Genomic DNA, 27,873 nt, shown 5'->3' on the forward strand with positions numbered 1-27,873 from the left:
CATGTCCAACTCCGTTGTGTACCTCAATGATTCTCTACAATTACAGGGGTAGAAATATGCTACACTTCAGAGACACCTATTAAGAAACAATGTAAAATAAATATAAAATAAAAAACAGTTAAGGTTTTCATTTGACTTACACTTGTATATTCCTCTAAAACAGAAGACACATAATACCTGCCAAGTAAACAACATTTATACGTTCTAAAAAAAAACACCACTGGGTTAAAAAAAATTGGGTTATTTTTAGCCCAACGGAATATAGGACATTAGAATATAGGAGAGAACATATTTTAATGCAGAAAATGGGTTGTTTTTCAACCCAAAAGATAGTTTCATTGTTACAAAAACACTGTTTTAATTTTATTTCATAAATGGGTTAATATTTTCAGGATTATTTTTACCCTTTGAAAATGTCAAATATAGTGGGGAAAATAAGTATTGAACATGTGGACAATTTTTTTAAATAAATATATTTCCAATGAGGTTATTCACATGAAATTTTCACCAGACATCAGTATTTACTCAAGAAATCTGGAAATATAAAGAATGATGTGTTCAATACTTATTTCCCCCAACTGTATGTAGGTGATCTCAACTTGAAGTTAACACAAAGTCTGTGGTATTTACAATCATATCAGTTTTCACATTGCTGATGTCTCCAAATATCAGATGAAGCTGACATCTGGGCACTGGGACAAATATGTCAACATGGTATCTACTTCATTTATACACAAGAAGGTATTCAGAAATGTATTGCTAGAGCTGCTAAAGTGGTGTTTATATATAGACTTTGAAGTAAATTACTCAAATAAGACATATTTAAGACAAAAACGTCAGATTTTGATCAAAGGATACGTTTAAAATATACAAAAAAAATGAGTAACTAACTTATGATACAGTGTGCATTACAATCAAGTAAGCCAAAGCTAACAAAGATAGCGGTGCATTTAATGTCATGTAAACTGAACTGTTCTTGCAGATTTTTGCTTTTTCTTATTGGTTTTATGGAGAAATATATTGATACAAACCTTCAATCAATCACATGTTAATTTTTAACACAGCTGCATATCTAGTTCAGGGCAACACATTTTGTGTTACTTTTAACACAATTAGTGTGTTAGCACACACGCTGTGTGTTAAACATTTCCACACAAAGATGTGTTAGAAGATAACACAAAAATGTATTTGTTTATACTTTTTCCCTACAATTATCCTAAAATGCAATTTGTTTGTATGCTAAAATTCTACTAAAATGCTCACAAAATAAACAATTGCATGAAATTAAGGTGAACTTTATTAAAATCTTTAAAACATTTGACATAAGAATTGGAGTTGATGAATCATCGTACAAATCTCTCTGCCATCTGGGAAGACAAGAGTCTAACTCCCTTCGATTTGAAAATCTGTAAAAGAGCAAAAAGAGTGTTGATTAGTTGGTTAGCTACAAAATATGGGCAAATGCCTTTGGGCTTTAACTGAGAAATTGTGTTACAGAATCCCAAATTGTGTAATTTTGGACCTCCACTCTCCTAACGAACATAATGGCAGTGTAGACTCGCGAAATTTGCGGTTATTTATTTTCCAGCCTTTAGCACCTCACCGCCAATTTTTTGCACAACCTAATTAAGTCAACCAACTTTACAAAGATAGTGGAAAGCATTACAACCTAAACCCCATCCTCTCTTTTTGTCACGTTAACCTTGTGAAGAACTTTTGCGCTCGACATTACTGAGCTAGCTAAGATCTGTTAACCACTGACTGTCTGCACCTGTTAACCAGCATTAACATTCACTGAATACATGAAGAAACATGGCCCTAACCCCTCCTCCTAATGCTAATTACTACAGCTTGCCTTGTCCAAAGCACTTGCTAGATACAGTTAACATTAACCCATTCTCTGTATTACATCATGGTGAACAGCTGTAATGCTACGCTATCGTTAAATTTCAAAAAGGTAATGGGAATCTCTAACATTAACGCGAGCTGTATGCTAAAGTAATGTTATCAACTCCGGTGAGCATCTAGGTTAGCATCACTCATCCAGCTAGCTAACCCTAACTCGGCACCTCAGATAAGATGCAGACCCAGAGAATTATAGAATAAGCTCAGTCCATATTTCACAGCCAACATAAACACATGACACTAGTAGTGTAACTCCAACACTGAGGAAGCAGTACATGATATTCACTGTTGAAGCTGTCACGATAGGTAAAGTGAATTATCACTCGTTGAGTTACTGTTTTCCAGTGAATACATTTTCGAGAAGTCCCTGCCTAAAAATCATAAACTTGGCCAGGCATTTTCAGCAGCGTTAAAACTAAATAGTGATGAACGCTAATTTACCTGTGGTCATTTGGTTTCCTCTCCTCAAAAACCACTACCTCTACCTGAGGTGAATTCAAACATTTCATTTGATTTGATTTGACCCAAGGAGCTGGGCTGATGCAACGGAGTGAAGCAGGGGTGCACTGATTCACCTGTCAGTTAATATAATCCAGCATCTAACCCAGAATTTGGGTTTCACAAAACTACCAAAAAACTACCCAAGACTGAGAAAATAAGCCAATTAAATGACCCAAAAGGCTCTACCCGTTTGGGTATGCTAAAGTTTGGGTAGAAAAAATAACCCAACATTTTTAGAGTGTACCTTACCTTAAACCCAAGTTTAGTTCCTTTTTCCTCAGAGAGTGTTAAGACGTCCTTAAATAAATGTGTGACATGAATTATTTAGGAATGTAAGGTTTCTGCAGCATACCAGCAGCATTGTTTTCAGTGCTACATATTGTATCTTGTCTGAGGTCTTTCATAACCCCACCAAAGCCCACCAACACACCCACCCACCCTTTCAGACTAATCAGATACATTAGCACTTCAGCAGTTTATTTAAAAACTTTTGCAATCACAGCTGCCATATAAAAAAAATAATTAATAACTTCTCTAGTAATACTCAAGAGTCAAGACCCATAGTATGGCAATTTTCACTTCCTTCTCATTCTTGGAACCTTTTGTCCTCAGCCGTTGGTCATTGAAGTTTAGGTCAAGTTCAGATACTAAGGAATATTTCACTTTTTAGCTTTTAGAGCTAGTGTTCTGATGCATGGTGAAATGCTGTTCAATGTCTAGAGTATTTATTGTATACAGTATATGCTTCATTAATCATTCTGCTGACATTTTATCAGTAAAAACATCCATAAGAATTCATACAGAAGAATTTGCCCATTAACGCTACAGCACCTTTTAAAGTACCAAGCTTTTCTAGTTTTGAGGAGAAAGAGTGATCTTATGATGAACCACCTTGATCTCAAGACTTATATTTTTTCTTTATGCCACCACTCTGACCTTCTAGTGTCTGAGGTGGTTTGCTATTTCTAGCTTTACCAGTGCATCTTCTTTCTGTTTTAACAATATACCAAATAGATTATTTTAACATAGTATGTCTAATATTAATGGTGATCATGATTTTCAAAAACGTAAAACACTCCAGATTTAAAAGCCATATACAGAAAATATATTTTGTTATCTGTTTTGTGTATGAACTAATAATGCAGTAACACTCCTGATCAGAAAACAACTGCCTTTTAATATCCAATTACTGTTCAAATTGAGCTTTGTAAGTTTTACACAATAATCTCAAATGCCATCAAATTACAGCAAACAATTTGATCTTAACGTTTATTCTGGAGTAGAGTGAATAAAGGTCACTTCCATGGAAGGGAGTTGCATTACGGTATCTTGTGGAGGAGGATGTGTGTTATGCAATCGTTCAGTTTCACTGGAGGCAGGATGGCTTTAAAAGGGCCCTAAGCTCAGCTTCTTAATTGAGAATACCTGATGCACTTGACAAGAGTGGTCTCCTGAATTTATATCTTTTTAATTTATTTTATTATAAATTACAAAATAATGAACCTCTCAGCTCTAGCCATCACTTTTTTAGCCTGTGCTCTTTTATCAATGACAGAAGGTAAGTACATTTAGTAAATTTACTTTTCTGTATAGAGTTGGCTATATGATTGTTTATTTTTAAAGTCATACCAATGAAAGAATAGATCTGAACATGCGTTTAAGTGTACTTCATTAAAGTGATAACTTTTATATAAGAAGTTACTCACCACTGTCTGTTTATAAGTACAATATAAATTTGTTCTTCTCCAGGAATGTTAACCATTTCATAAAACAAGGCTATGCACATGTTTAACAAAGAAGTTGTGCACTTTTGAAATATACCTCTGTTTTTCCACTGGTCACATCTCTCTTTCTCTTTAACACAACAGGACTTCTAACACAGCCCCGATGCCGGTGTACAGAAATGGTGACAAAGGAAATCCCTGATCATAGAATTGTGAAGATGGAGACATTTCAGCCTGGTCCGCGCTGCAGAAATCTAGAAATAATGTAAGCATAAATTTTAAAAAGTTTACATTTATTTTTAGTCACATATAAAACAATTCATTGCTGATACGCACATTTATACAGAGCAACCACATCAGTGGCTTTCTGACTGTCCTGAGAATTTAACTCACAAATTTCCAGTCATTATTTATTACAAAACCTTATTTGCATGTTAAATATATGTCTTTGTAAGAGGTCAATATGATTTAGGCCTACACGCAGCCATTTTCGCAGATGTTTAAAATGACATGTCTTGTACTTGCAGCGCTACAATAAAATTCCGTAAAGTATTTACATTGTGCCTCAACCCCAAAGACGCATGGGTTCAGAAGGCCCTGAAAAGGTAAGTTTGATATTTACAGATTTTCCTCTCATATTATTCTCACCTATACACATGCATGTTTCACTAGTACTCATTAGTAATTTTAAGACCAAAGAACACATATTTGATGTAAATTGATAGGACTGAAGTTAATCTGGTTTGGTTGTCATAAATGTGGCTTGTCATAACGTCATAAACTGTTTTAAATGGTCAGTTATAAACTAATATTAATATTAGCATCGTTCTCTTCCTCTCTGCAGAAGGAACCTGGCACAATAGATTGTTACTGCATTGAAGATGGTTGAAGGAGAAGAAAATAAGAAAGAGTTGATGAAGTAAAATTTTCTTAACACCTCAGTATTTCTTCACTCATCATATGAGTAATTATCTAGGTTCTAACGGTATATGTATAAAAATTACACATGGTCTATATTTGCTGTAATAAAATCAACATTGTCTAGTTTTTTTATTATACAACAATTTATGAACATTTCACTAATATTACTAATAAAGTCTTTTGAACATTCAATACTGTCTGTGTTATTCACAACTTCATAGTAATGGCTCTAAATAACTTGGACATACACCAGTATAAATAATTTAAAAACTCTCTAAATCCTACACCGTGACAAATAAATGAATTAAGCCTACAAATATATCTTAAATCTTAATCTACATTTTTTTTCACAATTTGCTCCCTTTGTTACTATAGTTGTCTTAGGCTTTATCAATTTATAGCAAGAAAATATATACACTATAAGGCCAAAAGTATGTGGCCAACCTACCATCACAACCAGATGTGATTGCTGAACAAACCATTCCAAAACCATGGGCATTAATATGGAGCTGGTCTTCCGTGTGCTGCTATAAAAGCCTCCACTCTTCTGGGAAGGATTTCCTCTAGATTTTGGAGTGTGGCTATGGGGATTTGTGTTCAATCAGCCACAAGAGCATTAGTCAGTTCAGGCACAGATGTTGACAAGAAGTCCTGGCTCACAACAGTCATTCCAATTCACCCCAAAGGTGTTCAGTGGGGTTGAGGTCATGGTTCTATTCAGGCCACTTGACTTCTTCTACACCAGCATCAGCAGACCCTGTCTTTATTGACCTTACTTTGTGCACAGTGGCATTTTCATACTGGGACATGTGTGAGCCCCTTAGTTCCAGTGACAGTAATTCATAATGATACAGCATACATCACTTTGTGGCAACAGCTTGCGGAGTAAATATGGGTGTCATGGTCAGGAGTCCACATACTTTTCACCATATAGTGTACATTCTAGGACCTGTCATTTCAAGGATGAGTAATTATTTTATATGGTATCATAAACTAGCATCTGACTGGCTTATGACTTATGAATGACATGGGATCTTTATTGGCTAAAATAACAAAACCATTCAGCATGGTGTTGGCAACCTAATATTATCGCCTTAATCAATCAATCGATCGATCAATCAATCAGTCAGTCAGCTAGTGCAGTGGATAGCTTAGCTACAGGTTCGATCTGGGTTCGATCCTGAACTCAGGTTACTATCTGTGCAGAGTTTTGCATAATCTCCCTATTTGCATAGGTAGGTGTCCTTGAGGAAAGATGAACAATAAATGAATGAATGCATAGCCAATACAATAATTTTTAAATAAATAAATAAATAACACAGAAAAGAAACCAATGATGTACTAACCACCCGTGGAACAGGTTGGCCAAGGAACACGACAGCATTTGATGACAGAAATATTGTGAGAACTGTGAAGAAAAATCCCAAAACAACATTCAGTGACCACCAACAACCTCAACAGGGCAGAGGTGAAGCTATCACAATCCACCATTTGAAGAAGACTTAGAGAGCAGAAATATAGCGGCAATAGCACAAGATGCAAACGACTCATCAGCAACAAGAATCAAAAAGCCAGACTGGAACCAAGATTAACCATTACCCAAGTAATGGAAAGGCCAAAGTATGTAGAAAGAATGGATCTGCTCATGGTTCAAAACATACACGGTTATTGGTCAAGCATGTTGGAGGTAGTGTCACAGCGTGCATGGCTGCTTCTTGAGTGGGTTCATTAATCTTTATTGATGATGGTGGCAGCAGAATTCATTACCATTTACAGAGAAGTGTATCCATCAGGAGGAAAAAGGTGAAGGTTTTAGACTGACCAGGTCAATCGCCAGACCTTAACTCAATTGTGCATGAAATTTCACCTCCTGAAGAGGAGACTGAATGGAGACCCCCCCTTACTTAAGTCTATGATACTAATATCAAGATAAAAGAACTATAATCTTAAATAGTTTAGAGTTGTTATTTTACTGAAAGGGAAACTTTTACTGTTCTACACAGTTTTATACACTTTTTTTAAAGTGTATAAAAAGAGTAATAACATTTTCTGCATTCAATGTCTGTATTCAAGAACTTTCACAAGCTTAATGAATGACTAATTACATTGTTTACATAATGGCTCACATGAAAGTAGACAGGGCTTTTTTTCATAAGTATTTCTTTTTAGATAGCCTACTAGGTTTAAATGTTATAATTTTCTTGTGGTGGTTGTATATGGTCTTTTACTATAAACAAGAAAAAACAATGACAACTTTACACTCAAAAAATTATTTCTTTGCCTCTTGTTCAGTTTAATTCATTAGAATGAGCTAAAGTAACATGATTTTTGGACATTTTGTCACAACTTAATTTCATTACGTTCAATCCACCCAATATATTTAAAACTGAAGTTTACTTAATTCATTTGTGTTAAAACTACATGAGTCATTTTTGTTGACGTATCCAACTGGGCAGTGGATCTGTAGTTCCCAGAATGCTTTGCAAGGGACTTCATTAGGAGAGTAAATTTAGGAATTATTTTTCAGTAAAGGGAAAGATATGTTAGAGTTTAATGTTTGATGAAATTTGACATTTGGCGTTTCTTGTGGTTACCATTGTGCTGAAGTGTGGTGCTTGTGCTTAGGCCATGGGCACTCAGTGTTCTATGCTAATGTCAGTACTGATACTAGTCATTTATTAATTGTTGATTATATACAATGTGTATAATGATGAATGAAACTGCTTGTTTAAACATAAGAACATTTATTAAACCTCAATAAATTAATTTTAAAAAATTAAGTTGCAACAACATAAGAAAATTTTGTTTGACAAATGTAATAAAGTTAAAACCGGATTGGAAGCAGGTGAAAACTTGGCCAGCAGTCCTGTTCTTCAGGACAGTTTTGAGCACACTGACTGGCACATGTTCAGGGACGCTGCAACCAACAACAACTCCACCAACTTGGAGGAATAAACGGCATCAGTGACCTGCTACATCAGCAAGTGCATTGATGATGCCATTGTCACCAAGACTATCACTATACGCTCCAACCAGAAGCCATGGATGACTGCAGAGGTGCGTGCACTACTGAGGACCAGAGCCTCTGCCTTCTTAGCAGGTGACAAGGCAGCCCTAGGAACAGCAAGGGCCATACTGTCCCAGTCCATCCAAGTGGCAAAGCACGCACATGCCCAGAAAATCCAGTCACTTCATGGACAGTGGCAACACACAGCGCATGTGCCAGGGTATTCAGGTCATCAGCAACTATAGGACAACACCACCTTCCTGTGACAGTGATTCCTCCCTTTCACATGTGCTGAACAACTTCTGCGCTCGGTTTGAGGCACAAAATGAACTGAACATTATCCCACTCCCCTTGCAATTTTTGCACATTTTTGTACTGTCTACCTGTACTATTACTGCTACTGTACTTATAAAAATATTATGTTTAATTTCTTGTCACTATTATACACTTTATCTGGCTGCTACCGCAATAACTGCTATGTTCACATATAGTATAAGCTAATCTGCTGAATACTATGTCATAGTATGTTATGTTTAGATTCACAGCATTTTTTCTTATTATATTGTTATTCTTTTGCATTTATTTTTCTTTTTGCACTACCTGTTATATCAGACACTTTCACACTAGAACTGTGTACTGATCAGTGTTACACTGTCACTCACTGTGCCCATTGTCCTGTTTTAGTAGTACTGTACTGTCTTGTGATTTTTGCACATGTTTGCACATTCACTTTATCTAGAATGTGTAGATCTTATTGAGTTCTTTGTCGTCTCATGTGGTTAGTGTGTTTTATGTAGCACCATGGTCATGGAGGAACATTGTTTACTGTACCAGCTGTATATGGTTGAAATGACAATAAAAGTCACTTGACTCGACTTGACTTGAACATACTAGAGTAAATTAATTTGACCTAAACCAACTAAATTGTGTTGACCCAACTAAACTGATTTATTTTGAATCAACTAAATTAAATTGTGTGTAAAATCTTTCTTCAATGAAATTAAGTAAGAGTAATGAATTTTTTTTTTTTTTGAGTGTAGTTGTGCTATCCATTTTATCTGTGTACCAATGTTATTGTGGAGAGGTATGAATTGTATGACCAGAAGGAAGCTCACACCCCTCCCCTTTCCCATCGCCCTGAGTCACGATGTTCTACACGGTGAAATCCAATAGTGTCCTGACTAATCTTATACCAGACTTGTGGTCATAAAATAATTAATTTGTTTATAATGATTGAAAATGTCTGATAAGTCGAATGCCAGTGTTCTGCGAAAAAGGGTTAAAATCTCTTGGCACGTTATTAATATAAACCATTTAAAAGATACAGCAACTACAATCAACGTCTTTGTCAGACCACCAGCAATACAGACAAAGGAACACCAAACGGACCCAATTCACCTTTGAAGCCTCCTAGCATAAGGATTAGTGATAGTTATGCATACTTTTATCTATTAAGATTTTTTTAACTGCTCGTGGTGATGTTTGGCTCAGATTCTTGATGTTTTTGTGTTAGTAAAGATAAAGGCTAAGCAGTTTTCAACAACATCCTCTTTTTAGTGTAATATGGTGAGTGTGTGGTCTCAGTTACAGCTGCAAAAACATACACACTGAAATCACATCCAGTATCATGTATCAGTATCATAGTACATCTTTGAAAGAGGTTAATGTTAAATGACATAAGTATTACATTAAAATAGGTACCTTCGGAAGTGGTGGAATGAAATCTGATAAACTACTGCTGTTGATGCTATAGGCCTTCATGGGGGGGGGGGGGGGGTGTTGGAATATATTTTATGGATTTCAGAGTTTTGTGTAAGTTTTAAACATATCACAGTCACACTAATGTTAGAATATGTCTTACTGGTATTGAGGTCACCTAAAAACAGTGTGTAATATAACAGGTCACCATGACAAACTGTGTGAAATTCATTCAGGGGTAATGTCAAATTAAATCCTTCATAATTTGTCTTTATTGTCATTGACTTCTCACTCCCCACAAATAAATATGTACAGTCTTTGGATATTTTACTTAATAAAAGTGTCAGTGTCCACACAGTGAGCCACTGGCATTGCTATTAACTTTTCTTTTTATGGGCCTTGGTCTACATATTGACCTCAAAATCTTCTGTTAAAATCTTTTGTCTCTAAAATACTTCCACTGGTCATATTTATATATCTGTGATATTTCAGACAGATTCAGTGACAAAATCTACATTTAAGTCAAATGTTTAATATGAATGTTACTAACATACTTGTCTATAACTTTTGGTGTTTCATATATTTTTCTCATTTGCAAAATACATCTGTATGTATTGTGATTACATGCTTTTTTTAAATACATTTTGCCAGTATCTAAGAGTGAAATCAGAAAGTAGCATACCATAGTAAGGCAGTATCAAGAAAAATCAGATTCAAGTTTTAGGAAACTTCTGATAGGATCAGTTGTGAGCATAATGATGACTATCGAGAGTGAAAAAAGCACACAAAAAAACCCCAGACCCCCAGAGAAGAATATTCACAGATTTCCATTACCAGAGTCTGAGTCAAAACTTATCATCAAGACACAGCCAGTTATCATCAAGACACAGTCTAAACTGTGGATGTGTGGATAATTACACTACCCCACAGTAAATCACTCCATTTAACCACTCTACCTCATTTCTTTCGCCTTTTAGAAGTGGACAATGAAAGCCAAATTAGTGTACTTCATGGTTATTTTACTTAATTGACTTATTTTATTATACCTAATTACTGCTTTATCTATTACACAATTTAACAGAGACTTTCCTAAAATATAATTAAGTACTGCATTATTTTGTGCTAAAGTTAAAAGAAAAAAGGAATCCATAGCACTCCCGGGGTTGTAGAGATCTGGGATGTCTGTTAGTGTGCATTATATGTAATATGATACTTCTTATTATAGGAGATCTTATTATTATCTAATTATAGGATATGATATTTCATGAGATGATTTAGAAGTCACTAATGGTCAAAGTAATTAAATCACTTTATTTGTTTGAAGTTATTTGTTTCTAGCAGTGCACCATCCTAGGTAGGGCTCAAATGTAAATGTTGTATAGGGGCACTTTGTAAAAGATTTCCATCCCTGATCAGGAGTGTATGTGCAACTGAAGTGCAGGGTCATTGAGGGATTTTTTTTTAACTCAGAAACACACAGCACGCGATATACAGGCATGAGGCCTGCAGCTGATGAACATGTGAATGTCCAAAGTGAAACCACAAGCCTGTTTACACATGAGTGACATGCACACGTGTGCAAAGTACAAAGGGAAGTACAACAAAATCACTTGTAATGCTCACATGATTTTTGTTAATATAAGATTTAACCCGGAGTATCCAGGAACAGACAATATTTTTTGTTTAAAGTGTTTGTGAACTGAAGCTAATCCAAGACTTCACCATGAGATTTTTTCTCCTTTTGGCTTTAGTGACGGTCAGCCTTTTCCTCACTAGCGGTAAGTAATTGGCATTTAATCTTTTTTTATATATATATATAAATGCATAGACAATATTTGTATGACCTGAACACTAGACTAATAATGAAAACGATGAAATAATTTTATTTTGATTTTAAAAAATAATCCTTTTTACTTAATATATTTGCTGATTTGACAGACTTGACCCCAAACAATTTAAATTAAATTTTGGAAACTACTAATATGAATGAAATGTTTGACTATGAAATACATTTATATCTTCTTTCTATGTCTGCTTAAAACTCAAACATTGCTGATATTTAATACTGCAGTCATAAGAAATTGCGATTCGTGATTGAGTAATAACTAGTCCTGGAATGAGAGGGAATAGGAAGTCCTAATGAACTAACTTTGAAATCTTTATCAACACAATTATTGTGCAACATAACACTCACATCTTCTTTTTTTGGCAACTTTCAACATTAAATAAAATTTGTTACAGGAAATCTCACTGCCTGACTCATGTGTCAGCTAATATATCGTTTACGTCAGCTCTTCTGCTTCCATGGTATTTCATTGCATGTAAAATGCCGTCAGTAAACTGTTTTAAATATTTGTATTCTTTCAGCTATACAACCACTTGGAAAAGGCTACAACAGTCACTGCATGTGTTTGAAGCTGGAGTCCAGAGTGATCCCACAACACAGCCTGCGCAGTGTAGAAATCTTTCCTAGAGGCTCCCACTGCAAGAACACAGAGGTCATGTAAGTGTACAAAATTAAAAATTATGATAAGAATTTAGGAGGAGGAGACAAACTTGTGACTGAGACCAAGACCAAAAAAAAAACACTCATATTGCGAAATGATTGGGCAGTTTGCTCATAACGGGGGGTTGCATGGCAGTAGAACATGTGCATGAACCGCATTACTAATCAGGCCTTATGAACGCAGAGGGTTCCATGACTGCTATAAAACATACGTTTTTAACTAAATGATATTAACACATTGTGATACTTTAATTACTATTACAATTTTTTATTAATCTAATTCCCCTATGTAGTGTTTGATGTAAAGAAAAATACATAATTTACTCTTCATTTAAGAACCTTTGGCTGTCACTCTGGGAGAACCCATAAAGGTTCTTTGTAGAAACTTACAGAGTCTTCCCCTATTAGAATGGGTTCACAATATATATACTTTTTTCAGAAGCTAAGAACCCTTAATTATCCAGTGAACCCTTAAAGAACCTTTGAAGAAATCATTTTCAATCACTTATAATTTTAACAAAGTAATGCTGCACCAGGTTATTTTTATTAAGTCAAGTGAAGGATTTCAGAACTTCAGGCTTAATATAAGTAACTGATCCAGAACAGATATTTTTGTTGTCGTTGTTGTTGAGTTGTTAAAACATGGAGCTCCTACGCAAAATGTGTAAACGTTGGAGGATCCGACTAAAACTATCATATAAATATTTATTTTTTGGTATTTTCTCACCCCCGCCTCACCTGCAATTCAGTGGCTTCATCCCACAGTTTGAATGCCTCTTCATTAGAATAAAGGTCATTTTAAATCTCAAACAAAAGCCATATTTGATTAATGTTAATCTCTATGTTTTATTTTCTTAGTGCTGGCTTGGTGAGTGGAGAAAAGATCTGCCTGAATCCTCGGACTGCGTGGGTTAAGAAACTTATCCAGTTCATTGAGAAGAAAGAGAGAGTGATAAAGAAAGCATAAAGGACAGCAAAAGATGAAAGATGGGCTATAATATATAATCAAAACATGCACATATTCAGATCAACCTGTGTGTACTAATACTATGGTCCGTTACTACTAGACTAAATTATGATAATATTATGATTTCATCAGGAGCCAATATGGTGTTTTAAATTTAGCCTTTTCATGCTCTTTGAAATCTTCAAAGCTCTTTTATCTTAAAAAAAAAAAAAAAAACTCCGTTGTCTGTTCACTTGCAAAGCACTTATGAGGCAAGGAACCTGTGAGCAGTTCAGATTATTAATGGAGTGGTGACATAATATTTACAACAATACTAATATATTTTGTTTATTCGTGTCATGCTTGATTTATTTATATGAATGCAGTATTTATTTCTAACAATGTCAAAAATGGTGGTGTAATTAGCACGTGTGCCAATAATCCCTTACATCTACACACCTCCAGTTTCATAATACTTGTTATATCTGTAAGGCAATTCATCATCAACAGACTATTCAACAAATCAGTTACGCTAGTTTTAAACTGACCTTGTGAAATACAGCTTATGAATCTACTAATTATGTACAGAGCATAGTGTCTGAGTTAAACATAGAAAACAACAGGAAAAAAGCATCGGTGACACACCGAGGAATAGTACAACCACCATCATCCATTTCTTAGTCTGCAACCTCCATCACCGTGTGACCTACTATAAGAACAATTGAGTTTTTACCCAAAATGTGAATTGTCAAATGATTGTAATGTCATAACCTGAATTCTTTTGGAATCCTCATTTCACATTCATTTCACATTACCTTTTCTAAAATTGTGCATGAAAATAAATGCAATAGAATAAGAAATGTGCCTGCTTATTGCTTATATGGAAAACAAAATCCATAAATAAGAACCATACATAAGGCTACAAGATCACATAACCCATGAGAGTTGACGAACACTACAATGTATTGAGAAAAAGAGGACATTTCCACTTACAATAGTATTATTAGTAGTAGTAGTAGTAGTAGTATTAGTAGTAGTAATAATAGTAGTAGTATTTCTATGTTTAATTATTATCTAAAACAACTTACAATTGAAATAGTATACAGCTGTGCAGTCGAGGGGTTAGGACCCTTGCTTAATGGCCTTACAGTGAGTGACTCTTGGACAATCCTAGGACTTGAACTCACTCTTAACCACTGAGGCACCACTGCCCACACAACTCATCTCATTTCATTACAAGCAGGGTTTGAAACTGCACAAGGAGATACTATTAGATTTTAAATCCAAGAACTTAACCACTTGTTTTCCAAACAACTTCCAAATAGGCAGAATACAATCCACCATGTAGAACTATGATTGAGAATTAAGGCTCTGTTCTATGGTTCTAGGGTCCAATGGTGGCTCTGTGCTATTAGGACTTGAGCTTCTGGTTAACAGCACAGAACCATAACTTCTGAACTACCAGACATCGTCCTGACATGCCAAAGAAATGAATTGCCCCATTCAGGGTAAATGTAGAAAGAGGTGTCGGAAGTCTTGGAAATAAAAAAAGACAAAGCAGGATTAAGTTATTTGGGCAAGCATTTTTCCCCTGGTTTCAGAATAATGCAGAATTAAATGAGTCAGTGATGTGCATAAACTGTGGGAAATGCATTTTGCTTCCCTGGAACTGTTCAGATAGTTCCAGGCCAAAGGGTGTTCAATAAGGAATGCTTTTTCTATTATCCTTGGCATTTAATTATAGCAGTTACTGGAAGGAAGTCTACACAAGATGTCTTGTAGTTGACATAGAAGCATCAGTCATTACTCTGCAAATAAAAATGTTGGAACTGTCACAGAGAGATTTTTTTTTTGCCGTTATCAGTTTATCAAGCTCTTTTTATGTTGTTGTTTTTACATTGTACAATTTTACTTTTTTTTTTAAAGGAACAAAGAAAGAAAGAAAAACATTTGGGTTCATGAACATCTTGTCTATTTGAGTATCTCATCTTTGCACATGTTTGATCCCAGAATCCTGATAAACTGTTTATTTATAAGGAATGTAAATAAAAAGAACTTTCTTACAAAACAGCAAGAAGACTGCAGTTATATCACATGTGCTGCATCCCAATTTGCCTACTTAGACAATGCATTAAAGATATGTACTCTTTTTGTGAAGAAAAAGCACATACTTTTGAGTGTGTAGCAAAAGATCATACAAGTACTGGGACATAATCAAATGTCATTGCCACATTGCCTTTTTATTCTTACTGTCACCATAAACAAACTCCTCATTGCATTTCATTTATTATTCCTTATATATTATTCTTTGATTTATTCTTCCACATTTCATTTACATCTCTCTTAAATACACATCACTTATGTTACACTCGTCTGCCATGTTGGCAGGTTGAATTTGGCGAAGCAAACCATTACAAAATACCTCCTATTGAGTTGTGGGAAATATCAGCTGAAAAAGTGTCCACAGATCCACAGTTCAAAAATCGACCGGAAATAGTAGACCATACGGGTACCTTTGGGATACTCATTTCAACATACTATGATTTGGGACACACTAATACTAATCATAGATATTATTTAGGACGGATAGTTGGCGAATTGGGATGCAGCAATTGTCAAGTGCACTTCTGTTTGTCGTTCTGGATAAGGTTATCTGCTAAATGGCAAGAACGTAAAAGGTACATGTAAATGCACTTGGAAATGAAAAGTCTACCTCTTTGTCTCCTGTAAGTTCAGTTGTCTTTCCATGAGGGATGTAAACCATTTGTTTATACACTGGATAAAAACTAGTGGAATAACAGAGAGTATCTTATTCCATATCTTTCAGTTCAATTACAGTCCAAAACATGATTTTAATGTTTTTATATTATAATAAACCTCTCTCTCTCTCTTTATTTATTTATTTAGGATGTTTAACCAGATTTATGGAGGCCAGAGGGTACACCACCCCACAAAGACTTTATTAACAATTTTATTTAGAAAAATAGAACCATTAAAAATGCAAGAAAGTTCAACAAACATTTACTCTGTACGCTCTCACTAGGCCAAACGTCGAAATACAAATAAAACTCTAACTCTGCACAGCACTGCACTCTGGTGGTTATTACACTGCACTACAGAAATCGTGATCAAACACTACTCATTGTGGGGGGGAAAAAATCCGCAACGTACGCGGAGTAACATGTTCTCACACTCTCACACACACACACACACACACACACACACACACACACTCCAGGTGAGTTTAATCATTCTTGCCTTCAATCAATGGGAAGAGAACATGCTGTGGAAAGGTTCAGATAGGCGGGGCCAATGCCAAACAAACAAACAAACAAACAAAAAAACAGAAACCCCCAGCGTTCATCACAATATAAATATATTTGTTGGAGCTGAATAGAAACTTTATCGGGTCATATGGCCATCTGTGGGACATTACAGTTATAGACAGACAAAGTAAGACAGTCTAGAGTTTGTAAAAGTTTACGAATAAATGTGAGCTCAGAATTTTTTTTTTTGGAAACTTCAGAAACATACAAATTGTACAGCACACAAAAAGACAACGCAGACAATTACCAGGGGAATAACAAAAAGAACAAATTATTCACAGTTGTGGTAAGACACCAGCAGAAGCACAGTTATATTTGTTTTTGGATGTTTGAAACGTACTCTAGTACTGTAGTATTGTTGTGATTCATTAAAAACGAAAATAAATACATGGTTTGACCAAATTTTCATTTATGAGTGTGATACTTTATCAACAGGAGTAAAAGATTAATCACATAATATTTATTGCTGTCTTTTCTTTCATAATTATGGCACGTGCTGATGAGTCAAATCAAAATCAGATTGTATGCTGGCCTTAATGACGTTACAGAAATCATACCCAAAAGTTTAAAGTGTGATTACAATTCCAAAATAAATGAAGAGCTGTTTCTGATTAATTCTGATGAAATACTGTTACAAAAACAATATTTAGTGTCTGTCATTTATTTATTTATTTATTTATTTATTTAAGCTTTTTGCTGGATAGAATCTATTTAGTAGTTTAAAAGAAACCGCTCTTATGGCTGTTTACATGGTAGTTTCTTAAACAAAGTATGGTCTTAATCGGATTAAGAGTGGATTATTGTTGTCCATGTGAACGCAGCTATTGTTAGTTAGAAAATACTTGAATGGTAACTTCCACACGCGAGAGTACAAGAAAATTAAGTCGAGATCACGAGAAAACAAGAAAGAAAAAAGTAATAATGCATTGTTGCTTAGGGCTTCCGTACCTTTTCCCAGGAGATACGGTCAACTCATCCAGTCTAATAAGAAATCACATATGGCAATTTATCAAACTGTTCGTGCAATAAAGTTTCAATTGCTCTATTATTTTTTTTTCTAGGAATGGGCGAAAAGCTCGTTTTAATGGAAGGCTTTATGTTACGTCATCAACGCGCGACAAGACGAAGCGACAGCAGAGTTGTATCACGTGCACGAGGAAACGGATGCAGCTTGTTATTTGTACCGAGTCGTGCTAATTGGTAGTTTTGGTGCTTTTTAAAAAATCTTTGGGGACTTTTTCAGTTCTTTCCTAGTATTTATAGTTATTTATCTCCTGGATTGCTAATGTAGTTTATATTTTAGTTAGAGAGAGAGAGAGATACTTGCTGTGCTTCTGTATTTATTTTATTATTTTTTTTTTTAAAAATGATGCATCGTAGAAATGAATGAACCCGTGGAAATAGTTGATAAACAGAAGTGGAGCTTTGAAGACCTACATCTAAATGATGAATCTGTGTCTGGCATGATGGAGTTCCTCAGTATTGATGTGGATCTGAGCTCTGGCTCGTCAAACAGAGAGGAAACATTATGCTCTGTAAGCTGAATTACGTCACTCATGAAGGTCTTTTTTAAATTACTGCTCACATTCATTTTTGGATTACCTCAGTGTGTTGGTGCAGGTTTACAGATTTATATGCCCCCTTTGCTGACAGTAGTATATCATTGGGTATTTGGATGTATAGGTGGTTGTCCAAGTGACAGTACATTACTGGAATAAAGTTGGTTTGACGTCCGATATTCGCAGATATGCGGGAATTAAGGGACCGTCTCTAAAGTTACATACGACATTGTTATACACGTTTCTAACTTCAATAGTATTTGAAGGGAATGACTTACAGTCATATTACCAACTGTAAAGTGTTCATGTAGGTGTCAGCTATAATGCACACCCTTTAGATTTTTGATATTTAACAAAATAAACTATGAAATCATATATAAATATTGCCATGTATTTCACTACAGAATGGGCCCATACACAAAATATTCCATAATTTAAAGCTCAATAGCATTTGAAGGGAATGATGTACAGTCACACAATCAAGTGTGAAGTGTTCATGTAGGTGTCAGCTATAACGGACATCTTTTTAGATTTTTGATATTTAACAAAATAAGCTATTAAATCATATGTAAACTAGATATGTATTTCACTACGGAATGGGCTCCTACACAAAATATACCATTATTTAAAGCTCAATAGCATTTTAAGGGAATGATGTACAGTCACACAACCAACTGTAAAGTGTTCGACTAGGTGTCAGCTATAATGCACACCTTTTAGATTTTTGATATTTAACCCTACAATGCATGAACCAAGAAAAAACTTCACGAATGCATAAAGGGGGTCAAAATGTAGGGTTAAGTATCAAAAATCTAAAAGGTGTGCATTATAGCTGACACCTAGTCGAACACTTCACACTTGATTGTGTGACTGTACATCATTCCCTTCAAATGCTATTGAGCTTTAAATTATGGTATATTTTGTGTATGGGCCCATTCTGTAGTGAAATACATGGCAATATTTATATATGATTTAATAGTTTATTTTGTTAAATATCAAAAATATAAAGGGTGTGCATTATAGCTGACACCTACATGAACACTTTATAGTTGGTTATATGACTGTAAGTCATTCCCTTCAAATGCTATTGAAGTTAGAAACAATGTCGTATGTAACTTTAGAGACTGTCCCTTAATTTCCGCATATCCACGAATATCGAACGTCCAACGTCAAACCAACTTTATGCCAGTCAATGCATACTGTAATGACATAAGCCCCAGTGACACTGAGGGCTACTGTATATTATATACATGAGGCCTTTACATGATTCACCAAACCACCCAGAGTAACCTAGAACATCTTAGATTGGTCTTCTCTCAGTATAATATCAGTATTGCAAGGGTTCACATCTATCATCATCAAAAAAAAGCCCATGTTGTCATTGTGTACGTAGGCACTGAGTATAATGATAGCATGTTTTAATCATTCATGCCTGATTAGAGCTGTGTATGAGTTTTTTGCATCTTTCGTATGTTGATTGCACAGAAAAATGTGATGCGAAAGCAGCGGAACTGGGAGAGGAGACTGGAGGCAAAAAAGAGCAAGAGGAAAGAGGAAAAACAGAGAAGGAAACAGAACCAGCAAGATAAAGGTGGCTTTCTTACTGCCTTATTAAGAGGTTTTGTGAGCACGGATAAAGAACGGTCAGACATTAATCATCTTTTCTATCTATTAAATGCACATTTAACAGCTAATCCTGGTTGTAATAAAAATTTGTCCACAAAGTTCTATGGTGCAAATTAGTCATTCATTTGCATAAATTATTAATTTAAAGGATGTTACACACCTTTACAGAACTAGATTTTTATAGTCTGTTAATATTCAGTGTTCAGTTAATGGAAAATATTTGCTTGCTTATGGCAAATCACTGTACAGCTGGAAATTGAGAACATTTCATGTTGTTTTATATAAAGATAAAGAATTTTAGTCGGTTTGTTGTGGTGATGATTTTTTTTTTATATATATAGCATCCAGCCATTTCAGCAATGTACAGCAGAAATATTCACTCCGTTGCTTCACATTTATTTTAATTTCCATTCCTAAACTGTAAATTGTTGCTTATTTTCATTCCTTCTGCATACCTGTGATGTAACTTATTTTCTTCTTCCAAGTGCTGAATGTATTTTTTAATATGACATTTTTGCTCTGGGTCTCCAGCAGATGTGTCTCAGTTCAGTAAACGTGTCATCAAGGCTATCACAAGAGAACGTCTGGAGGAGGCAAGAGCAGCTGGACCAAGACTGTGTGTGGATCTGAGCATGACCGACTGCATGTCGCACAAAGTGAGAGACTCTCTGTGAAGTCTGAATAAGTGCTGAATAACAGGAAATATATACACATATACTAGCTTTAGTTATTAACAGTGATTTCTTAAGTACTATTTGGACAGGGTACAACTTCCAGACTTGTGCCTGTTAAGTAATGTTATCGGAGGTTGAATATTGTAATTATGATTAATTTTCATAGGAAAAGCAGTCTTTGTTTATATCACAGAGATGGGGGTCTCTTCTTGATGTATACATGGTCATCACTCCTGAAGTTCCACTTCAGATCTTTAATGTAAATGGATTGTTTTCAGATTTGTTATGAATGACGATCGGATCAGTAGTAGATAACATATCTGTAACCTATATATAGGTTATACCTGTGCTAAAACCACCCAGAAGCATTGCTTCTCTGACGAGTCCTATTCAATGCTGTCTATAGTTTATTGTTCTGCATTTTGAACTCAGACAATACCCTTGTCCTGTCCTAAAGTATCTCCATACTGAACAAAAAAGGATTAACTTCTTTATTTCCTATTAGGTATAATTGAATGTTTACTAACATGGCTGTTCAGATGGGATACAGTTGCAATCAAAATTATTCAACCCTCATTGCAAATCAGGTTTATTGTCAAAATGTACAGACTTTCAGCTGTTTGCAATGGACAAATCAAACAAAAGCAATTGAAAAAGTGTGTCCACTTTTTATTTTATTTGTCCTTTTCTTTTTTGCTCCAAGGAAATCAGTCGTCTCGCCAGTCAAATCAGACGTCTCTATGGGTCCAATAGGAAAGCCATGCAGCCGTTTCACCTCTTCCTCACAGACATGAAAGAAGACAGTCTGCTTTATAAAGAGTGCATCAGAATGAATGAAGGCTTCCTGAACTACTTGGTCAGTATGGACTTAATGGATCTTGAAGAAGAGCTGGACAATATACAGTAGAGTGTGTATATATAGATTGTTAATCATACCGTTGGCCTTTGCATTACTGATATCACCGTCTGAAATATTCCCTCTAACAGCCCACAGATTATTTCAGTAAGCACTCTAACTAGTTTTGGAGGTTTCAGATAACTTTTTTTTGTGGGTGTTTTATCCATTTATGGCATTGGCATGATTTATAAATTACATTTCAAATGTTTAATGTTACAGTTTAATGTTTAACTAATTGACCCTGCATTGAACAGATTGATGTCACTGAAGAGAGTTGGATTGAGCTCTTTCCTTGTGAGGACATAATTTATTTAACTCCAGATGCAAGTGAAGGTTTGTGATATGCCTTATGATTTTCATTGAATTACATTAAATTACTGATTTGCTGCCAGTGTGTTTGACTGACACAACAACCATCCAAGCAGTTTGACATGTTTGTTTCACATTTCAGCTTTAGAGGAAGTAAATGGAGACAAGGTCTACATTCTTGGAGGCCTGGTTGATGAGAGCATTCAAAAGGTTGGTGTCGTATTGCTGCTCCGGGCACTTGGCGGGCTCACCCTTTATATACTGATGGCGACTCCTATTCATTCGAACCCTGAAGGCAAAATTTAATCAATTGCTCTGAACTGAATCACAGTGCAAACTGACAGCTTTCTTGAAAGAGCACTGTATTTCATTTCACTATTTGGCAATGCTGATATTTTGTGTCTGCTTCATAAATTAGATATGTGATGATTTATAAAGGCGTAGAAATATGAGATAAATAAACTAAGCCTATTTGTTCATGTCATTCATCAGCTACTGCTGTTAGGCTCGATATGTTGCTTATGGGCTACAATGATTGTTCGGCATAAAAAGAAAGTTTTAATCATCCACAATTGAAAGTGTTTGGCAAAGTATACCAGTGTTTCATTGAGTTTAATGTACTTTGGTGGCTTGTCTGTAAAAAATAAAAATTTAATTAATTGCATACATTAAAAAAATAATAAAGGAAGTTTGCGCTGTAGTAATGCCATGGTGCAGGAACACTCCTACACAGAGAACATATTGCCTGCAGTTAAAACAAGTGTTATCTTTTGCTAGGCAAATATAGTTAAGTTAAACATTCATTTTGAAGACCTAACCTAAGATGCTATTAAAAGTACACAGACTGCAGGCATTTGGGCGGATTTTAGTGGGAAAACCTGTGGACTGGGCGTAGTTTGTGCTCGTGCTCACTGCAGTTTACTACAAAGATTTTAAAAGACTTAGATGTGTATTCTCATTAGACATCAAGTCTGATCCCAAGATTGACTTTTTATCAAACTATGACAAATACATTGATGATAAATTTGCTGTTCAGGGTATTTCCGTATTATTCTGTTTCTTGTGTGAGTAAGAATCGACTATGTAATTGTATTATGCTGGTTTTGGTTACTGAGTGTTGGGTTTCTAACAGAAACGGACCTACACCAGGGCGAAAGAGCTCGGCGTGCAGATGATGAGACTACCCATTGATGAGTACATGATGAAAAGACCAAACCCCAAGAATTTTCACTCAAAAATCCTAGCTATCAACCAAGGTACGCTCCCCTCTCTTCTCCCTCCTGATACTACCAAACTCAATAAGATGTCTGTGTTTTGTCTTTGAGATATGGTGTCCAGACTTTTCTTGTTGGGAATCAGATGGATGCATTTATTATTTGTGTAAAAAGATACATTAGGCCATGACTAATAATAATTTAAAAAAGTAGTTTATTCTTAATTGGTGAGCTTACATTGCGTTTTAAGTCACATTAACAACTTAATAAGATGGGGTTAAGTGGTTTCTGATGTACATCTGAACAGTTTTATGCAAATAAAGATTTTACAGGCTAACTGGTTAAATTTATTAATTACAACAATTAATTCCTAGCAGATTGAACACACTATTATACTTAGTGGAATTTATGTATTTTTTGTGACACCCAGGGAATTTTCTTTTTGCTTATTTTTTTTTTCCAACTTTCTTAATATTAGGCCAATAATTTAACTAGTAAAACAGATTGAAGGCCATTTAGAAATGCTTATACACCTGTGGTTATGCACCACATTATATGAAGGCTTACAATGGCCTTGCTAACAGCTTACTAACACACTATACACCACCTTTATGGCTGATGTCTATACCAGTGGTTTTCAAAGTGGGGGCAGCCAGGGGGTGCCTGGGGGGCCTCAACAATTTGGTGTGCCCATCCTTCCCACTAGTATGTTTTCTCTTTCTCACTCTCATCCACACACACAATCAATTCCTAATGTAATGTAAAGATGTAAGATGTAATTATTAAAAAAAAAAAGGGGGGATATATTCAGAAGTCTGTATTTTTAATGTGGTTTAAAGACATCTTGCAAAAGGGGGGCCTTGGTCAAATGTTAATGCCATGGGCTATACCATAAGACAAGAATAGACACTGAGTGATTGTCACTGAACTATCTGACACTCATTTCAGCAGCCTGGAACCTATTTTGCTAATTATATTAATCCTATGTTAAAAACACTGAAAAAAAAGAAGGTTCCTGATTTAAACAGTGTGTGTTGCTGTCATGTAAAACTTAATCTAAAAATGGATCAGCTGGGAGAACTGAAGTGAGAGGTATGATGTTATTAGCGCTATAATTGTATAACAAGTGTAACTGTTTAATATGAGCCAAGAATATCTTTTCATTGGTAAAGATTTTTATTTTTATTTTTTTTATATAGTATTTGAAATCCTGCTGACTTATCGTGACACTGGAAGCTGGAGCAAAGCCCTCAGTGCTGGAGTTCCCACAGGAAAGGGATACATCGTGTCTTCTGAAGCAGAGTTGGATTTTCCATGATGACCAATAACCTGTATACCTAAGGATGACAATTTAGACAGACATCTCACAGGCCTTTGAGAGAGAATTGAGAACTGATTCTGCACTGATCTGGCTGTTTTAATGTGAATTTAAAATGTTAATTAACGCTCATCACTGACCAAGTGTTAAAGCACTGACCGGATTAAGATATTAACACAGTTGTGCCTGCTGTTCTTCTGGGAACATTATTGATGTCACTAAGCATGACATCCTTTGGTTTTTGCATTTCTGTCTTTAAACAATCATTTTAATTAACTTAGGTCATGGAATAAACTTAAACAATTACTCAATTCAGATGCTATTAGTTTGCTCTTAGAACTGCAGCTCTTCACCAGGATATAATCTATTTGTAATTTAATTTATAGTATTTATCCAAAACACACTAATATATTTTATTACAATTAAAGTTCTTTGTAGAGTTTACCGAGATTACAGAGCGTCATTTTCCATTTTTATGGGTTATGTGAATGTATAACTATTTCAAATAAAAATGGGAAAAAAATTTTGTAAATTTTAAAATTAAGCAAAACATCTATTTTGAAATGTTTGGGTCGCACACAATTTAGCTGAATTGCGGGAAATAAAATTTAATACCTTAACATTATACAATAAAGATGTACAGTAAATGTGCAGTTACATGTAGGCCTAAATATAGTCTACCAATTAGCCTATACTTTTTTTCTTTCTTCAATTGGTAGACGTCACGCTTTCATTTGTGGTGTCATAAAATGCACAGGATTCTAACATTTCTCTGTTTCAGACAAAAACATAATGGTAGTTGGAATCATGGATATTAAAACCAGATGCCGCACTGGCTTGGTTGATTACTTTAGTAGATTTTCATCGGAATGGGGCGGTATACAGCAGAATTTACAGAGCCGGCAACAAGGCAATACATTACACAAGTAAATGTTCTTATTTGAGTATTTTATGTCGTTGTTGTTGTTGTGGAGACAATTTACCATTTATATTAAACGTCATCACGCCGAACAGGAAAACTCATCTACTACACCCTCGCTGTGTTTATACTCGTGCTCTTGCCAACTATTCCAATTCAAACTTTCCAACTTGTAGATTTATCAGTTTGTAGTATTTTCCAATTGTAGTGTTTTTTAAATAAAAGTTTGAAAGAGTTGTTGGAAGCGTAGTGGTGGTGACGTTGAAGTCGTGCGACTGTGGTGAAGTTAGTTTATGACCTACCATTAGCTTTTTACTTCTGGAGATTGTATTTAGTCTTCAAAATTCATAAACAGTTGTGTTCATTTGTGAAGATTTATCATGATGAACAAAACATGTAAGAATTATAAGCTTTTGTAGGTCACAGAGCTTCTGCAATAATCCAAAAGCCAATGGAAAAATCCTATTGGATTTTTGTCGAGGGAACCAGGGTGATGCCTTTTTTTTTTTTCTTAGCATATACAAAAGTAAATACACATACACATGTTTACAACTCTCAACATACATTAACAACAACAAAAATTTAACGAGTAAACAAAGAACCAAGAAAAAAAAAAACAATGGGCCATGGCTAATATAATTTACAATAAATGAAATTAGAAAAAAGAAAAAAAATGCCTTGAGTCCTCTAATTATATTTTCCTCCCTCCCTTTTATATGGAACACAATCAAATGTACATTATTTTTTTTAAAAAAAAGCATAAATATTATACATTGTACACAATGTAAAGGATTTTAAGGCTTTGACATTACTTGAGGTAGGCTAGAGATAGTATCCAAGTAGCATTTCAAATCTTTACAAAAAATAATAAAGAGGGGTTTTATAGACAAACATTTGCACTTATGTATTAAACAACTTTGCTAGAAAAATTAAGATTTATTAGAAAATACTTATCTTTTGAATTCTTGTTAAAGTTATAAAAGCCAAATAGGACATCCTTAAACAACAAAGGAAAATTGTCTAAGAAAGAAGCTCCTTATCCACAAAAGGAGCAAAGGTTTCTCAGGAAACTTTTTTAATATAAAGATTGACGGGGTAAAATCTTTGTAGCAACTTGAAAGATACCTTTTTAACCTTATTAGTGATTAAATATTTGTAGGGTAAAGACCACAATTTCTTCCAAGGAATATCATTAAGATAATTACCCCAATAAGATAATACAGAAGGGACAGTAATTATATATTTCTGAAAGAGTTGTCTAATCTTTCTATTCCTGAGAGAAGGACTGCACAAAAAGCAAACTTTGCCTATTGCTGTTTGACATGGAGCTGACAAAGAGATAAAAGAGGGTAAAGATTTAGCTGCAATAGCACCACTGGGGATGGCATCCATCACTATGGCAGAGTCTCCTGGGGTGACAGGAATATAATATTTAGGAATTCAGAATAAGAAAGCAAATGACCATTTGTATTTACAAGTTGAGAAACCAAAGGAATATTATTATTAAACCAATCTGGAAAAACAGTTTTGTTTTTAGGTCGGATATCTTAGTTATTCCAAATAGCATAACTATGGGGACTAAAATTGTGTTTACCAGGGTGATGTTAACTTCTGGGGTGTCCTACAAAAATACGTAATTCCTGCAGGATTGACGAGTTCCACATTAGTGTCAGACACTTCGGAAGTGGACAACCCTCTCTGTTAATGCGGAGATAAAGTCCATTTAGATAAACACCCAAACACCATTTGGAGATAAACACCAGTCCCATTCACAAGTCTGTTCATCTGTCTAACTAGGGTGAGTCCTCGACTGAACTCCTCTATTGCATGTCTTCATTTCAAATTATGCAAGAACTTTTATAAATAATTTATATTTATAAACAATGAAATCTTACCGCTAAATTGATATTATTAAAGCCTAGATTCTTGGGCAGTCCGGAACATGAACTAGATCATTAGTTTCCGGCGGTCGTGTTTAAAAGACGTACTTCCGGTTCAATTCCGTTCCCTTAACGGCATGGCGTTTGAACTTACCATCTTTTAAAGAACATAATTTGTGTTTTAACATATTAATAGTGTGAGAAATTATACGTTTTGAAACGAATCACGGTTTACCTACACGGTGGCGCAATAAGCCAGTCAACCATCATTTTAAAGGGACAGTACCACGTGACCTGCGTGCACCAATGAAAGCTGAAAAAGCGCAAATCATGCCGCAAAGCATGTTGGGGATATTTATTTATTTCAATAAAAAACGATTTTCTGCGTTTATTCGGAATTAACTTCGGTTAATTTCGTGTGTAAAATATTCAGTATAAATAGTTGTTCGATGTCGTGCGTCTCATGTGTTAAATAAAAAAATCTACCATCAACATGATATGTGTTTGATTTGAAGCGCTGAACTGTGTGAAGAGTAGAACGGTTAAGACTATACTTTCAGGGATCATTTCTATAGTAAATGACTAGGAAATGTGATTTGAAAGCGTTACGTCTCTCTAATCACGATGATGAGTTTTGATGTACTCTTCTGAGCGTGAATCGGATTTTGGCTAATGATTCGTTCATGGGCTTTAATCATTGATGAACGTTCTTGGTTTCTTCGGAAACCTGAGAGGAAGAGTACATGGTCCGAGTGATTAGTAGCTTTTTGGTGAAAAATTAGATTAAATTATAACACTAGATAAATACCTACATAGCAAAATGATTAACCGTTTTGGCAAGTTTGTTAAATTGGTGTATTTTGGGGGGGCGATCTTTTATTTCTGATCAAGCAATTTAATTAATAAAGCTGAAAACTTAATTGTCTCTTGGTAGAATTGACT

At 35.0% G+C, this 27,873-nt stretch overlaps 3 protein-coding genes, 2 long non-coding RNA genes and 1 other non-coding gene across 8 annotated transcripts; 4 read left to right on the plus strand and 2 right to left on the minus strand.

Moving 5' to 3' along the window:
- Positions 1-1,095: 1,095 nt before the first annotated feature.
- Positions 1,096-17,633, minus strand: LOC128610312 (uncharacterized). Of its 2 annotated transcripts, none has more exons than XR_008386334.1 (3): positions 17,483-17,633; positions 4,228-4,384; positions 1,096-1,406 (listed from the first exon to the last, which is right to left on the minus strand). It is a non-coding gene; the product is annotated as an uncharacterized LOC128610312 (long non-coding RNA). The 2 variants fall into 2 exon arrangements; XR_008386335.1 differs by lacking the exon at positions 17,483-17,633 and adding an exon at positions 6,398-6,844.
- cxcl8b.3 (chemokine (C-X-C motif) ligand 8b, duplicate 3) lies at positions 3,834-6,390 on the plus strand. The gene is made up of 4 exons (XM_053629547.1): positions 3,834-3,964; positions 4,275-4,395; positions 4,658-4,735; positions 4,975-6,390. Exons 1-4 carry the CDS (start codon positions 3,904-3,906, stop codon positions 4,991-4,993), a joined length of 279 nt encoding a protein of 92 aa, XP_053485522.1. The 5' UTR covers positions 3,834-3,903; the 3' UTR covers positions 4,994-6,390.
- cxcl19 (chemokine (C-X-C motif) ligand 19) lies at positions 11,424-15,646 on the plus strand. The gene is made up of 3 exons (XM_053629546.1): positions 11,424-11,534; positions 12,124-12,259; positions 13,121-15,646. The coding sequence occupies exons 1-3, from the start codon at positions 11,480-11,482 to the stop codon at positions 13,227-13,229; spliced, it is 300 nt and encodes a 99-aa protein (XP_053485521.1). The 5' UTR covers positions 11,424-11,479; the 3' UTR covers positions 13,230-15,646.
- An 18-nt stretch (positions 17,634-17,651) lies between the features above and the next one.
- trmt10b (tRNA methyltransferase 10B) lies at positions 17,652-24,576 on the plus strand. Of its 2 annotated transcripts, none has more exons than XM_053629544.1 (8): positions 17,652-18,069; positions 19,579-19,684; positions 20,251-20,375; positions 21,097-21,249; positions 21,546-21,624; positions 21,743-21,810; positions 22,733-22,856; positions 24,014-24,576. In XM_053629544.1, exons 1-8 carry the CDS (start codon positions 17,917-17,919, stop codon positions 24,130-24,132), a joined length of 927 nt encoding a protein of 308 aa, XP_053485519.1. In that variant the 5' UTR covers positions 17,652-17,916; the 3' UTR covers positions 24,133-24,576. The 2 variants fall into 2 exon arrangements, with proteins under 2 accessions (XP_053485519.1, XP_053485520.1); XM_053629545.1 differs by having other exon boundaries at positions 20,254-20,375.
- Positions 24,577-25,312: 736 nt separating this feature from the next.
- Positions 25,313-27,556, minus strand: LOC128610313 (uncharacterized). Its single transcript, XR_008386336.1, has 3 exons — positions 26,947-27,556; positions 26,646-26,749; positions 25,313-26,460 (listed from the first exon to the last, which is right to left on the minus strand). It is a non-coding gene; the product is annotated as an uncharacterized LOC128610313 (long non-coding RNA).
- On the plus strand, positions 27,476-27,688 carry LOC128610860 (small nucleolar RNA U3). The gene has a single exon (XR_008386459.1). It is a non-coding gene; the product is annotated as a small nucleolar RNA U3 (small nucleolar RNA).
- The last annotated feature ends 185 nt before the right edge of the window (positions 27,689-27,873 follow it).

This window comes from Ictalurus furcatus, chromosome 7 (genome assembly GCF_023375685.1).
Source record: "Ictalurus furcatus strain D&B chromosome 7, Billie_1.0, whole genome shotgun sequence".
NCBI lineage: Eukaryota > Metazoa > Chordata > Actinopteri > Siluriformes > Ictaluridae > Ictalurus > Ictalurus furcatus.